The 15,769-nt window shown below is 37.7% G+C and overlaps 1 protein-coding gene across 7 annotated transcripts in view; it reads left to right on the top strand.

The window, feature by feature from the left end:
- CADPS2 (calcium dependent secretion activator 2) overlaps positions 1-14,490 on the top strand; it is a 285,396-nt gene extending 270,906 nt beyond the window's left edge. For 6 of the 7 annotated variants that reach the window (XM_066183008.1, XM_066183000.1, XM_066183001.1 and 3 more), the window contains 2 exons: positions 9,710-9,814; positions 13,539-14,490. In XM_066183008.1, coding sequence (XP_066039105.1) covers positions 9,710-9,814; positions 13,539-13,709 — 276 coding nt within the window. In that variant the 3' untranslated portion in view covers positions 13,710-14,490. Of the gene's footprint in view, positions 1-8,899; positions 9,200-9,709; positions 9,815-13,538 lie in introns of those variants that run through there. The other variant, XM_066183002.1, reaches the window with a different exon arrangement.
- Positions 14,491-15,769: the final 1,279 nt, after the last annotated feature.

Below are 15,769 nucleotides of genomic sequence, written 5' to 3' on the forward strand. Positions count from 1 at the left end.
CCAAAACACACTTAAGGTAAAGCATGTGCTTCAGAGTTTGTTGCCTCAGGATCAGAATATTCAGCACTATGTAAGCTGTTTTATACTGTAGCTGATAGTGTTTTCTCTAGAGAAACACAATGGCTGTATTTTATATGGTTTTGATATGATACACTTCCACATGTTTTCATTTTTTATGCCATTTTTAATTCCTGAATTTCCATTTTGTTGTGTACCACACAACCCAAAAAGATGTAAAAATTATTTTTTAAAGACATTAAATATCCCATAGTGCAGTCTGCATCTAGTATTCATGGAATGGATGTCTGACACCTTTTTCACACCAATTCAACCATATTACTAAATTATTTCCAGCAGGGGAGTAAGAAACTATGAAATAGATACTCTGATATCTTGCTTAAAGTGCTCTCTTGAATAAAAGGGAAATAGAAGATTTTTTTTAGGGCACTAAAACTCATAGCCTGATACTCAGAATTCCTTATACTGCCCTACCCCTAACTTCCCTGACTTGTGTGAGAAGCTCACTTTCTGGGAAAAAAAAAAAAAAAAAACACAGTGTATAAATTGCTCTTAAAAACCAATTTTAAATGGGTGTTATGAGTCACAAGAGGAAAAATGGGGAGGAAAAAAAATCCCAAACTTAATATTTTAAAGCCCATCTGATTTTTTTTTTCCCTGAGGGACTTTTTTTCAGTCAAATAGAACTACAAGGTGTTTTTGCATGTTTGTTTGGGGAGGGTCTATAATACTGGGAGCTTCCTCATGTGCATTTCTGGTATATACTGTTCATCCATTTATTAACTTAGTTAAGCAGATCTATCCATCACTCACAATATCCATTCAGTAAAAACAATAACAATTCTATCTAATAAAAGAGAGCTCCTTCCAACATCCAGGCACAATTTAGTCCTTTAACCTTTTTAAACCGTTAGGCATAAAGTAGCAGCATCTCATTCCAAGCACTGCACTTTTTCTTCTTATCTAGATGGCTTGAAATGTGTCTAGCAACTTAATAGAATCAATTGAGTGTGGACAACATAAAAATATAAAATAGCACTGAAACTTCAGATGAGCCTGTCAGTAAGTGTTAACTGTGGCTGCAGCTTTCACATTCTACACAGTCAAGAGAAATCAATAAGGATTGTACCATTTGTATTGTCTTACCTAATGTTTGTTCACCATGAAGTGCCAGGCACAAGCACCATCTAGGGAATATTGATTTCTTGATGTACTGTAATTCACACACATGTAAACAGCAGGAGAACCTTGTGGCTTCTCAAACCTTACTTGCAGGTTTGATGTTTATACTTGTATTTCATTTGGGTCAAGCTTAGTTGAAAAAGGAAAGTAAAACAAAACTCTGCATAAGTGTTCACAAATAGACACACAACCACATTGTTGACCACATTACAAGAAAAACAGTGCCAGAAACCATAAGAACAATCTAGGTTTACTATAACGAGTCAGGCATAACAGAAAGAGGTTGCAAATCAGAATAGATAAGGATGCTGCAGAGTGCTCTGACACAGATTTGTCAGTGGAAAGAGCTTCTTCACCTGTTTAATCATGGGAAACCAAAGCTTTAGTGCTGCTTTAAATGTGCAGAAGTGTTGAACTATATAAAGATGATTTTCTGTAAATAATTTTCAGGTGTTTCAAGGCATATTTTTTAAATTTACGTTGCATTGACTTTCTTTTGTATTACACTGCATTTAAAGAGCAAGGAAAAAGAGTAAAAATAATGCAGAGAATAATCAGCTCAAAAAAACCTCCAACACAGCTGTAACATTTGCATAGCTGAAAGAGTGTTCACAGGCAACAGAATCTGGGATGGAAAGGAGCAAACCAGGCACCTGCCCAGTCCAAGGACATTTCATTCAAAGAGAAAGGGAAGGAGAGATGCAAGAGGGAGGTAGGAGGCTGGACCTCTGCTCCACATCAGGGCAGTTCAGTGTAGTGCCCAACTGATGTGGTGTAAGAGGAGTAGCTCCAGCAGTGTGCATCTCCCTGTCAGCTTCACAGCTACATCCAGCTCTGTCACACAGCACTGCAATAACAGAAAGAGTAAATGGTCAAGTAGAGATTCGTGAGGTGGAAATAAATGAGCTGCCTGTAAATATTCACTCTGAAGAACTCAGGATGGTTTACATACTGTAATAAAAATATGTACTTTACCTCACTCCACAGAGAGCGGGGAGTCTAAGTAGAAGATTCTAGGACCAAAAGTACTAAAGTGAGTGCAAAAGCTACAGCACAGATGCTGACCCAGTTTCAGCCTATCACACTTTTGGTACTGAGATGAAGAATATTCTTACTTTAAGGGAGAAATGCAGCTAACAGGAGGTCTCCTGTGGTCCCTTTGATGATGTCTCACTCCAGGGACTGAGAAGTCCCCAGGGAGTTCTGGATGAATGGGCTAAAGCAGAGATGGGTGTCTTGATTACATGCCTTACAGGCAGAGTGGACCCAGACCTTTAACCTTACTGAGGGCCACAAAGATGATACAAGAGCTGGAGCACTTCTGTGAAGACAGGCTGGGAGAACTGGGATTGTTCAGTCTGGAGAAGAGAAGGCTCCAGGGAGACCTTAGAGCAGCCTTCCAGTACCATAAGGGGGCTGATAAAAAGGAGAGAGAGGGACTTTTTATAGGGGTATGAGTGACACAACAGTGGACAGTGGTTTTAAATTGAAAAAGGGTAGGTTTAGATTAGATCTTAGAAAGAAAGTATTTACTCAGAGGGTAGCGAGGCACTGGAACAAGTTGCCCAGAGAGGCTGGAGATGCCCCATCCCTGAAAGTGTTGAAGGTCAAGTTGGATCGGACCTTGAGGCCAGGTGGCTGGCATCCCTGCCTATAGCAGGAAGATTGGAACTGAATGATCTTTAATGTCCCTTCCAATTCAAACCATTTTATAATTCTATAATGTTTGGCATGCCCTTAGGAAGACTGCTTAGCATTTCTACGGCTAAGTACATTTGTACGGCTTTTAAAACTAGAGCCTAGTAGCAAAGAGGCAAGTGTTACAATGAGTAACAGCTTGGTCATTTTGCTTTATGTTAATTTGTTTATTTTGAGGATCCAAGCTGGCTTTCATTTCAGGGTCACTCAAGTGATGTTCCCCGTTCTGTGCCTTGAAGGATGTTTGTGGATATACCCAAAATGCAACACAACACAGTGTAGCAAGACTGACAGTGTTTGCTCCACAGAGTTTTAGCACCAGAATAACCTATGGAAGTTTTGTTCACAGATGCAGTGTGTATCCAGAGTGGAGCAGACAAACTGTTTATACTGTTAGTCTCTCACAGTCATGAACATCATGTAGTCATGAACACCTACTGTTTAAAATCAGAACAGTAGCATTACATATGTCCAGATATGGAAGGAAGTTGCATGTGTCTAATTCTGCAAACTTTCAGTTTCCCAGTTTATCTGCCATATGTGAAGAAAGCAGAAAAAAAAATGAAGGTCACAAACATTATAAAGTAGCATAAATATTGTAAACTGCTGTTTAACAACCAATATGAAATACAGGGGAAGATGAGTACTGTATATTTTGCATTAGAAGTGTATACTTATTTGTAAATTGGCAGCAGTTCCATAGCAACTAGCCATCTTCTAATTAGAAGCCAAAATATATGAAAAAATTACTTTCCTTCTAAAAATAAGATTTTCATATGTTAGATGTTCTCTGGTTTTTCAGAACTATACCCTTTTTGATCAGGAATTTCAAAGATGCTTAACATGCTTTTAAATGAGCCATGGCTTTTCTTTTCTTCTCATTACCGATTTCTGAAAATTAATTTTGTTTCCTTGTATCACCAAAATATCCCATCAAATAACTGTTCACTAGTTTGTCATCGTAAGTCTTTCTGAACAAGGTCTTTCCATCAGGGTTTGGGTTCCTTTTTCTGTTGAGCTCCTTTCCCTTTGGCCCTGATTGCTTTGGGAGTGGCAGTGAGAATCCTTTATTCAAATAGGCAGAAAAGAGACCGGCTAGAGACTGACATACTCGTTCTGAAGAAAAACAAAATGCTTTCTGAGCTTCCTGGCAGGTGGGAGTAATGGGGAAAAAACAAACAAACAAACAAACCACACACACAAAAAAAAAAAACCCCAAAAAAACCCAAGGCCAAACAGCATTTGTAATTTCAAATTACTAAACTTACAAAATCTTTTATCAGAAGTATGAGTGTAAAAGCAGACGGTAGTGTCTGATTCCTTTCTCACCTCTTCTTTCCTGATACATATCCCTCTAATTTAGGTGCTCAACATTTTTGCACATTCCTAAGACAAAGTTCAAAATGTGACTCAGCGTTCCAGGCCCAGAGGAGGAAGCAAAACACGGAAGCTGGATACACAGGAGCATTACAGTAGAAATAACTGGCACAGCAATGGGAGGACTTCTGGACAAGTCCTTGAATGAAAATGTAGGAAGGGACTGTAGTGAAATGGGGAATAGAGATAGAGGTTTTTGCATTTGACACAATATTGATTTAGTCATTGGCATTTTCCAGATCAAGAGTTTTTAAATATCGGATTTTTTTTTAATAGGGAAAAAGCTTCATTTGTTTGTCCTTCCTGCTTGTGGTTCCAACAAGGCCAACTCCACGGATTTTCCACTCATGCTTAGTTTAATTTCAATTTCTTTCAGTTTCTCTTCAATAGAAGTTCCTAAGGGCAAAAAAATGCAAAAGTAATAAATGTAGTGGTATCATGATGACCCCCATGACTTGGGGGTGCTTTCAGAGTTACCAAGACTTTCCAGCTTTCAGAAGAGTGTATCAACTCATCATTGCTGAGGTAAAAATCTTCATTTAAGTGGATGATATCTATAACTAACTTGAAAATACAGCTATACCTTCTAAACCTCTGACTATTTTTTAAAAACCCTGTGAATGACATTTGTGTCCCTCATTATCTTCAACACTCAACAAAGGCAATCAGTATGATTGTTCATATTTTGCAAAAAGGGAAATAAATTATGAAACTTTAATCAGGGCCTTTTTTCAGCTTTTGCTGTTTGCATTTTTTAAAAAGAACTTATTTTTTCACTATTTAACTTTTTTTTTCAATGTCCTAAAAATTCCATGGTCTGCTTCTGGTACTTTCTATTATAAACTTTAAGCAATAAAATAGCATTGCCCTTTAATAAAAACTAGGCATTTTAAGACTTAAATTTTAACATGCTCATGTTTTGTCCTATTATTATTATTTTCTCATTTTGCCTTATGCTGCATTTGGTGTAGTGTCTTTTAGTGAGAAGTATACTTTTTGTTTCTGTTTCTGGTAGGGCAAGTAAAGCTGAAGGAAGTAGAAACATCCTGTTGTTGTCTGAGGGACTAAATTCCTGATCAATAGTGTGATAAAGGCTTCCGCAGGAATGCAAAATGCAGTTCCTAGAAAATCTGTTCCCCTGCCATACTGAGGGGAGAAAGCATTATGACAATGCCCATTTATCGAGAGCAGTCAAGGTATAGAAACTCAACAGGGTCTTGTGTCTTAGGCGTTAGGGATACCAGCCCTAGAAGGACTAAACCATTGTGTATTGCTATGTATTGAGCCTCCTTCCAGGTGGCAAACAGCTGCACCTTTTTATAAATCTTCAAAAATAAATTTGAAGTGCTTGTTTTCAGCCGATAAGTGTTATATTTAATTGAACCATTCTGCGAATGTTATGGCTCAGGCACCCAGAAAGATGGTGAATATTTATTATATTTGTTTTGTATTTCCACCGGTCAGCAGAATAATGAAATTCCTTAACTACTTCTCTTTAACTTGCCTGAAGAAAGCACGGTATGTTGCTAAATCGCTTTTCACTAGCCCTGCCGAGAAACAACTTTAATCCTTGTTAGAAAATTGCAGAGTCTGGGCCTGACAAAGAGCTCATGCCTGGCGCATTGTGAGCGCTGGGAGCTGGGCGAGGGGAGTCCTTTACAGCTGCGTGCCTCCAGCCCGTCTGAGCTGGACTATTTAGGCGAGGAGGTTTGTCAATTCCTCCTGACAATGGAACGAGTTTTTCAGTGCCTGTAGCTGCGCCGAGCCCCGTTGGGGATCAATGCTGGCCATTCAAGCTGCACCCTCTTTCATTGCTTTGGTTTGTTAATTTAAGACTAAAGGTCTGCTGAGGGGGTTTAGGGTGTTTAAGAAAGCTGATGAACTGTTTAAGAAATCTGATGAACTGAGAGCGTTTATAGCCCTGGTGTGGCAACTATTGGCACTGAGGGAGCTGTGTCCTTGTTGACCCTCTTGTTATTAAAAATGCACAAGTGCTGCGCTTCTCAATATTTCAACACTCTTTCATTGTCAATACCACCTTCTGAGCCCTTCAGCTTGTTGCTTGCTCTAAAGATCTTCTTAGATTGGGTTTGAAAACTTCACCTTAAACACTAGATTAGACTGATGTTCTGTTTTCCGTGCTCCTGTTGATTTGTTGAACCTTCCCAGGGCTGGAAAGCAAGTAGCAGCTTGATGGGGAGACGGGCTGCTAATATGATTTACCAGTGTACAGTCATGCACAATAAGTGTGAATGAATACAAGGGTCTCACAGAGTCAACCCTAGCCTTTCCTTTTCTCTTATTTTTTACTTTGAAAGAGGTATCTCAGGAAAATGAAGTGAGTAATGCATGCCCTTACAGGCACTGGATGGGCTGTGAATAAGAAGAGAGGAGGAAATAGTGAGGCAAACATTTTTGTTAAAGTGGTTGGCTGCTGTTATTTGCTGTTATATTTGGAAAAATATATCATAAGCACTTACAGGTTTACTCTTGCATGGACAACAGCAAAGAACGTGGCAGTAGTGCCATATAATGAACATCTGCAAAAGATGCATTGTCCTTTCACTGCTATTGTTACTAATGGGAAAGTTACTTTTTCTTAAAACCGGTTTAAAGGGATTATTGTTGTTGTTGTTGCTGCTGCTGTTGTTTTAACTGGGTAATCTCAGGACAATTATCCAATCACTGAAGTTTTGGGGTTTGCAATAGATTCCCATCAGTCACAGTAGATCCATCCCTGTCTTTCTAACATGTTCATGGCTGTCAAAATGTGCGGCCTTGGATTCTCTGAGAGGAATTTGCAGTGCTGTGCTTTTTAACAGACTCAAAAAGAAGTTATGGGGAAATAACTATTTTCTTGTTATGAAGTCCAGCAGATTTAAGTTTATGCAGCTTCAGCCTTAGCTTCAGCACAAAGTCCTCAAAACTAGTGGATATAAGACCAGTCATTAACGAGAATCCTGCCCACATGTACCTCTGTGAGGATTCTACAAATATAAGGGATGTGATTTTTATTAAAAATACAGAAATAATTAAAAATACTTTTTTTTCTAATAAAACAGCAGGCATGCTTTTTCTGCCCAATATATGTTGACAGAAGTGCAAGTACTGTAGTATCATTTCACAGTCACCTAATTAAACATTTGTACTGAAAGTTTAGTGCATCAAAGCTACTCAGGAAAACATATTATATTGCTTTCATTCATAAAGTTGAGTAGAAAATTAACTTCCTCCAATGTCTTAGCTTTTTTTTCAGTGCATGTAAGAATATCACAGGTATGTCAAGTCAAAGTTTTACTGCATCCCTCTTAAATAAGTTTCTTGGCAAGGCTTTAAAACACTTTGCCAGAAAACTGGAACAGTCTATTGTCAGTAATCTGTCACTGTTCAGTATTGTTGCATGGGAAAATCAGTCTCAGAATTTTCAATCCTGCCTGTAGACTGTTTGTCTGAGCAAGTTCAACCCCGTTCTGCTTTCTACCTGATACAAACAAAATACATAATGGATGCATTACTGGAAGAATATCAGTTTTCAAAAAGCTGCCCTACTAAAATATTTCTCTTTGCCAGGATTGTGTTTACAATTAATAATAGTAGGGTCTAAGTGATAATATAATTTCTTGGCTTATTTTATTACATTTAGGTAGAATGTTTGATGTAGGAATTTTTATGTTTATTTAGATCAGTAGAGTTCCCCAATTAATAAGCACAATTGTATTTTATTTTCTAGACATCTGTATACATACAACCCCTGTCATATAGTTTACCACTTAGTAACAAATCTGTCACATTAAAAATACTTTTCAGGTACTTAAAAAGGAAATCAATACCAGCATGCATGTTGGGGATGAAATAATGTAAATAGGATAATGTCATTCAGTTATTTAAAAGCAGTATTTTGTGGATATCTAATCAGTCCCACATTTTAGTGACTAAATCAAACTACTTTTATGAAATATGTAACTGTCTGCCTTTTTTTGTGGTGTGTTTTTTTCACTTCTGTCAAATAATAAATTAGTAGGAGAAACTAAAAAGTAAAAGCAATTTATTTTCAGTGATTTATAATTAAAATAAAATTTAACACATTAAAAAAATAGACAAAAGAGTTATTATATGAATATCAAATTTCAAATTTATCTTAAAACTGATAGTTATAATGCGATGAGACTGCTCCCTGTAAGGCAAAGGTATTTGTAGTTACTTACTGTATTTGAAGCTTTTTACAGAGAGCTTACTTTTTGATGGAAGAATTCTGTTTCTTTATTTTGTTATATCCAGTAGCAAGTAATTTGTCTTTATATTCTCAGTATATATGTTGTTTTATTTGTTTATGTGGAGGTGGATAATGAGATGTTAGATACTTCCTTTGAATTACTTTCACAAAATATACCTTGCCTAACATGCTGCATTTTAAAATATGCACAATTTCCTCTCTTTGCATATCTCTGTATTTTGCAAAGACACAGGAAATTATATTAGAAAAGAATTTAAGCCTCTTTCCTGTGGGAAAAGAGACTAGAAACAGAGCTATGACACAAACTCTTTTAATCTCTTGCTGTTAATATGAAAAAAAACCCTTCCTTTTTACAGTTTGACTAAATCACATCTGGTTGTGATTTTACAGGAGGCGGGGGAAAATGCTGCAACTATATTTAGTAAAATCTCTTCTAATCCCATTAACGTGAAAGAACTATTACAGTAGCTATTTGGAACTGAGCATTTTTTTACAGTAACATAGACACCAACAGCAGAGGGCTTATTCTTAACCCATCCATTTGTGAAGTGTTGATTGAAAACATGCCATGCCTAAGATACGAAAAGGAAATAAGGTAGGCTGTAATTATAATTAGTAATTAATGTAAACCAAAACCTTAATATGGTTATTTTGGGAAGGGTGGAGTAGTGTTTTGATCATATTTAAAGAACAGTTTCCAGGGATTTTTGATTTTTTTTTTTTGCTTAATGATTAAGTGAAAAAAAAAAATAAAAGAAACCACAAATTCCTTATTCTCTGGTATTGTTTTCCTGTTTGGATTAAAAAATATAGTTATACTAAACTCTCTCTCAAGGTACCCTACCTGTTTCTATCCTTGCTGTTTTAGCTGTCAATTCTCTCCTGTAATTGTATCTTTAATATCTGTTTGCACTGACAGAAAACGAAGTGCATAACGCTATTTTGCTTGAACATGTTGTAACTGAAAGATAAAATGGCAGGTGCTAATTCATGTAAAGAATGGTTTAGGTCAAGTTATTTGATTTCCTACTGACCCATGCAATTCTCATAACAGGAAATTATATCATTGTTGACTTCAAGTGCTGATCTGTGATCATTTCAAAGTGTTTCATTACCTCTCATTACCAAATCTGTTAAATGAATACTGCAGGGTTATTTGGTGATGTTTGTTGTTGGTTTTTTTTTTATCCTTCTTTTCAGCAATGGTATAGCAACTCCATGAAAGTCATATGCATGTGGTTGGCTGACAGATTAGACGTTCAACTTCACATCTACCAGCTGAAGACTCTCATCAAGATAGTGAAGGTAAATAAAATAGACTGCATAATAAAGAGACAAAAGTAACAAAGTAATAACATGGATGATCAACCCAAAAGTTAGAAAATGTGGAATAAAGTTGGAAAGTTACGTAGTTTTAGGTTGGGATTTTTTTTTTCCCACACATGTAGCAAATTTCAGAAGTAAATTAACTTAATAACTTAATGTTAATTATATGTGCACTAGTATTTGTCCTAAATTCTGGACTTGGGGACAATTAAGATAGTTCCAAGGAATTTTGCAGCTAGCTGTACAGCATTGCTGTATGATTATTCTTACAAAATTATTATTTTTTGTCTTGTTACCGATTTTTTTGTTTTACCTGAATAATTTCAACAGTGTTCCTTCCCCATTTTCCCCCTTCTCCTAAAAAAGGAACTATTTTCTTTTTTATGCACATGTAATTACTGAGCTTAATTGAAAACAGCATTCAATGTATTAGATAACATTTTATAACCTTTCATACTCAGGGATAAGTATCAATAGAAATACCAATCCCTCCACTTCAGTCCTCAGTCATTTCCATTGGCCAATTTCAAATGCTTCCTAGCACAGTGTAACATGCCTTGCAACGGGCAATTATGGGTTAACCTTCCATTAAAAAAAGTTTCCTCCTAGCTCCCTTCCAGATCTTCGTTGATAACCCTTAGGCAGGAGACAGAAAACCATTTCAGATATTTCTTCCTTTTATCTCTCTCTTGTTTAACTTTGGACATTCTTGTTATCTGTACAAATGTGGAGTAAGAAACACCTGTTGTCAGTGGTGGCCTTGATTTTTTAAAAATATTTTCTCATGAAGTTCATGCAAGACTATATAAAGTCAGAAGCATTTTAACTTGTGATCACTGGAATTGCAACTGCAGCTTTCAGGATTCACTAGCAAAAAAAAAAAAAAAAAAAAAAAAAAGTAAAAACAGAGAGAAATGCAAGAAAACAGTCATAATATTGATAGCATCATGGCTCCCTGAAACACCCAAGCTTAGCTTTGCTGGTTTTGACCTTAACTGATTTCTCTGAGAGCAGGATTTGGCTCTCCGCTTGATTATGTGCCCAAATGGCAGAACCAGTTTGCTCTTCCTTGTTAAAATGAATGGCACTCGTGAAAGGTTTAAAGCAATTCTCAGGTGAATCACAGAATCATAAAATGGTTTGGGTTGGAAGGGACCTTAAATATTATCTAGTTCCAGCCCCTCTGCCATGGGCAGGGACACCTCTTACTAGACCAGGGTGCTCAGAGCTCCATCCAGCCTGGCCTTGAAGACTTCCAGGGATGGGACATCCACAACTTATCTGGGCAACCTGTTCCAGTGCCTCACCACCCCCACAGTAAAACTTTTACAAATATCTGATCTAAACCTACTCTCAGTTTGAATCCATTCCCTCTTGTTCTATCACTCCATGCCCTCCTAAAAAGTCCCTTTCCAAGGTAGTTATCCTCCTCTGAGGGAGAAGATAGGCATTGGAGGATCTAAGATCTGTGCCCCATGAGATCTAAGAATGGGCAGGCTAAATTGTACAAGAGAAATATCACCAGGGAGATTAAAGGGAACTCTTGCAAAACTGAATTTCAGGTGAATGAGCAGCTCTGCCAACCTGCCTTCCCTCTGTCACCTGGCACACCGGTTAGTCTTGTTCAAAAGCAGGAGTCTCCCACTGGAGGTGGGAACACTGCTTCTGCCTTTCTGTGCCCAAACACTTGGTTTGCTCCATATGTAAATTCCAACTGTGTTATTCCATGGCACTTTCTGTGGATATTAAAGATTGAAGAAAATTATGTCAATCATATTGGTTCTGGAAAATAGAAAAATTTGTGGACCTTGGTTTTGGTGGGTGAAGATAGAATTAGTAAAACAGGAACTCAGCAGGCAGGAGGCTTCTGGGAAATACAAAACAATGGTTCAAGAAGAGTATCATAAAAAACCTTTCCTGCTGCAGCCCAGCTGCAGAGAGATGTAGGGAGGCACAGTTCCTCCAAACCAGAGTGAATGAAGGTACTTTTGTGTTTGCTTTAGGGAAAAAAAAAAAAAAAAAAAAAAAAAAACCACACAAAAAACCACCCAACCAAGTAGGAAGTAATTTTTGAAGGACACGGGATGAGTAAGAGAAATATAATTCTTTCAGATTTGGATGCAACAAGAGTAGTGGCATTATTAAGAAAGCCTAGAAGAAGAAACATTGTTCCCTTTATTCTCTTTAAAGGCTTATGATGGCATAAGGGTTTCATTAGATGTCTGAGACATGTGCAGAGGGATGTGACTAAAGAAGGGTCAAGGACAAAGAAAGTTAGGGAGAAATGAAAAATTAAGCTTGGAAGTGAACATTATTATCCTGAAAAACTATGTCAAGAGAAGAGCAATGTCTGAACCCCAGAGTGCTGGTCTGAGAATGGGAAGAATACAATGTAAAAGAGAAGGAAATTGCTGTAGGACCCGTTAACAGCATCAAAGCAAATTGAATGCACAGTGTTATAAAAAGGGAATGCAGTGGTGACACTTGAAAAAAGACCAGGCGGGGTACTCACAGGAGTGTGTGAGCAAAACATAAGCTGCATCCATTGACTCTGACGTTGACCTGTGAAAGTCAAATAAATCTCAGTTGCAGTGATTCAAACAAGGTTTAAATAATCATCATAGTGGCAGAAAAAAATCTCCCAACTGAATGTTACCCATTTCTAGAGTGGTCTTTTGCAGTTCTCTGTAGTATTGAGTGAAACAAGATCAAATCTTTTCTTTCTCTAAGGGTTGCCTCCTTCTCAGGCAGAGGAATGGGCCTGATAGCCTTTAATTATCTTCCATTTTATTTTCCCCATATTCTCTTCCAAAACTTTGAGAATTTGTAGTGATAGCATACACTATAAGAAACTGCCTAGATCAACTTGTCCTTTTTAGGTCTTTAAGGTAATATCATAAAAGATTCTTTCAAATGTGTTACAATTTAAAAATAAAGTACATAGATGGTTTTTCCATGTGCTTACTTGAACATAGCATTGATGAATAAAACAATTCCACTCAGAATTCTTACATGATGGAAAAACAAAGAAGAAAGTCATATCGGCTTGTTCATAGGAAGGATGAATACCAGGGAAACAAAATCTTCTGAAATGAAAAAAAAATGAGAATATATGAATCAAAATATAGAGTCTTAGAATGTAAATTAACTAGGTAGTCACCTGAGAAATTCTGACACTATGTAGTATAGATCATAATCTGTATTCATTATTAGAGTATAAATTATATTATAATTTAATATATAGTAATTATTTTTCCACATTTGGCATATAAATGTAAAGAGAAATATAAATAAAATTACACTATGGGGAAAAGGTCAGGCATTTAAATTTTCTGTGAAATGACAGAACTGAACTACCTGTAGCCAAATTCACATTTCAGTTGATATTTAGAAAAATTCTCAGCTGGTGTCCTATTGAATAAATGAAACAAATGGAAGTTACTGAGAAATCAGCAGTTAGAGTAAGTTGTAGCACAAAACACAATCTCTTAAAGGAATGACCATCAAATTAGAATCTCTAGAGTTTGTAGAAATCTCATGCTGCCCAAAAACTAAAACCACAAAATCTTTATCGAGGTGATACGTCCCTAACCTGCAGGAGGAATACACCTGTGCCACTGGCATGCTAGAAATGGCCAGTGTAGGGTGAAAGGGCACTCAGGCTTGCTGGAGTTCAATTTGGGATGTTTTACTTTTGCCACAGAAAACCTACCGAGACTTCAGGTTGCAAGGCGTGATGGAGGGGACGCTGAACAGCAAAACCTACGACACCGTGCACAGCCGCCTGACGGTGGAGGAGGCCACGGTCTCAGTCACTGATGCCGGAGGACTTCAGGGCATTACAATGAAAGACAGTGATGAGGAGGAAGGATGATACTATTTCACAAAGCATTCAGAGCTGGGGGGTGATGGTCTGAGGGTGGGGTTTATCTTTGCCTTGGGGTTTTTTGGTAACTTGTCCTTGTAATTGCATTTATAGTTTTGCCTTATGATATCGGTGCAGAAATGTACTTTGCCCCATTAAAAAAGAAAGTAAGATTATCAGAGGAAAAGTGCCAAGGACTTTTTGAGAATAATGGTTGTAGCATATTTTTATGTATAGCTTTGCTTAGGGCTGCAAGAACACTGGCATGGAGTTTGAGTTCCACTTGTGATTACATCTCTTTCCCTTTTGTTTGCTACCATTCATTCCTGTATCTCCATCTGATATTGATGTCCTGTGCAGAAACAAGATATGTGTCTCACTTAAAACACAACTATACAGGAAATCATCCTTGGAATGAGTCAATGCCCTAGGTAAAAAAAAAAAAAATAGTGTATTTCCAGGATTACAATCTGTTTACCTTTCTTTGTGCTTAATTTTACATCATTAATGTGATGTGCATTAAAAATGTTAATCTTGGTTCTTTGTATATTGAGGCTGGTATATAAGCAGAAGAACTTCAAGGACAGCCAAACAAATACATACTGCTTAGGAGTGTCATGTCTATTCACTTTGCAAGTTTAAAGATTTCATCCTCTTGGATGTCAGTAAGCTTGCCATTTATGTTTGTATTTCTGTGAAAATTTTCAGGCAATAAGAACACATTTTGTCGTGGCCATTTATGTATCTACCCAAGTTTGTATAGAGTTCTACAATTAAAAGATGTTTTCAGTATTTCAAGCAATTTGAACCATTGTATGATTCCTCACAAGAATGAGGTTTTTGAATTATTTCATTTACATATAGTTATTTATTGCAAGTATGTTTCTTTTATACAGCAGATATATATAGCAAACAAGTACCCAAGGATACAATAATGCCTTGATAAAGGAAAAAAGCAAACAAAAACCCCTCAGTAGCAGATGAACAGATAGGGCCTACTGCCTGCTTTTTGATGCCCTCAGGATGAACTAAAAAGAATTCAAATTTTCATCAGTCAAAACTCACACAGCTAACAAAAAATACAGGAGCCTTTGGGTTTTTTTTTAAATGGGAGCATGACTAATTCCTGAGTTTATGTACACAAAATCAGAAAGAACACAGATGACACTCAAAAGAAGCAATAGTGGGTTGCTGAGGTCGTTGTTGAGCCATAGCATAATACTTAAGGGGCTTTACTGAGGAACTGTTGTGGGGTTACAAGGCTGATGTTAAGTTTCTGTGAAAGAACAGTCTGTAGGACTTCAGGGGTCTATTGCAAGCATGCAGGGCTGTAGGAACTGAGAATGAGAGCTGCAGGGAAAGCGGCTTCCAGCACACTTGGAAGCTCAGCCAAGCAGGGAAGAGCAAGTTACACTTCTCCTAGATGTCTAGGGAGAAATCCTAAGTGGCAGTTTTTTCTGTGGCAAACCAGCCTAATCATCCCATGAGCTGAGGTGAATTCAGCTACAAGGAAGAACTGGGAGCTGGTAAGGTAAACCATTCTGCTCAGCTTTTCATCACCATCTCTGCTGGGCTGAAGGAGGCACAGGGGGCCCAAGCGGTATTTTTTTCTATTACAAGCCCGCTAGATAGATTTGCTGATTTAGGGTTTGATAGCAGTAAAATAACTGCATATTCCTTTCCTGTCATTTGTCCTAGTTATGCTGGTATGTGGAAGTTGACCATGCATGAAGGGCCATGTGGGACTCTGGCTGAGACGCAGACTTGGTAAGGCATAACCTGCCTCAGCCCCAGTCTGGCTGTAGCAGACAGCAGGGTGCAGAAGCCAGTCTGTCTGATGTAACACCCATCCCCTAAACCTAATGAAGCAGAGAGATCAGTGTCAGTCAGGCATGGAGGGAGTTTTGTCTCTGCAAAAGTCTCCCTGCTTCCCCTCTCCCCATCCTGACATTCCTTAGACCCTGTAGAGGTGCCTGTGAAGAAGCCAGTTGTAAAGAGGTGAAGGACCTCCACCAGTCACCCTATAGTGCTTGCCAAGGCTTCCTAGTGCAGAGTTGTGCCAGGTCTGT

Source organism: Chamaea fasciata, unplaced genomic scaffold (genome assembly GCF_029207755.1).
Source record: "Chamaea fasciata isolate MVZ Bird 193981 ecotype frontalis unplaced genomic scaffold, bChaFas1.0.hap1 SCAF_5, whole genome shotgun sequence".
Lineage (NCBI taxonomy): Eukaryota > Metazoa > Chordata > Aves > Passeriformes > Sylviidae > Chamaea > Chamaea fasciata.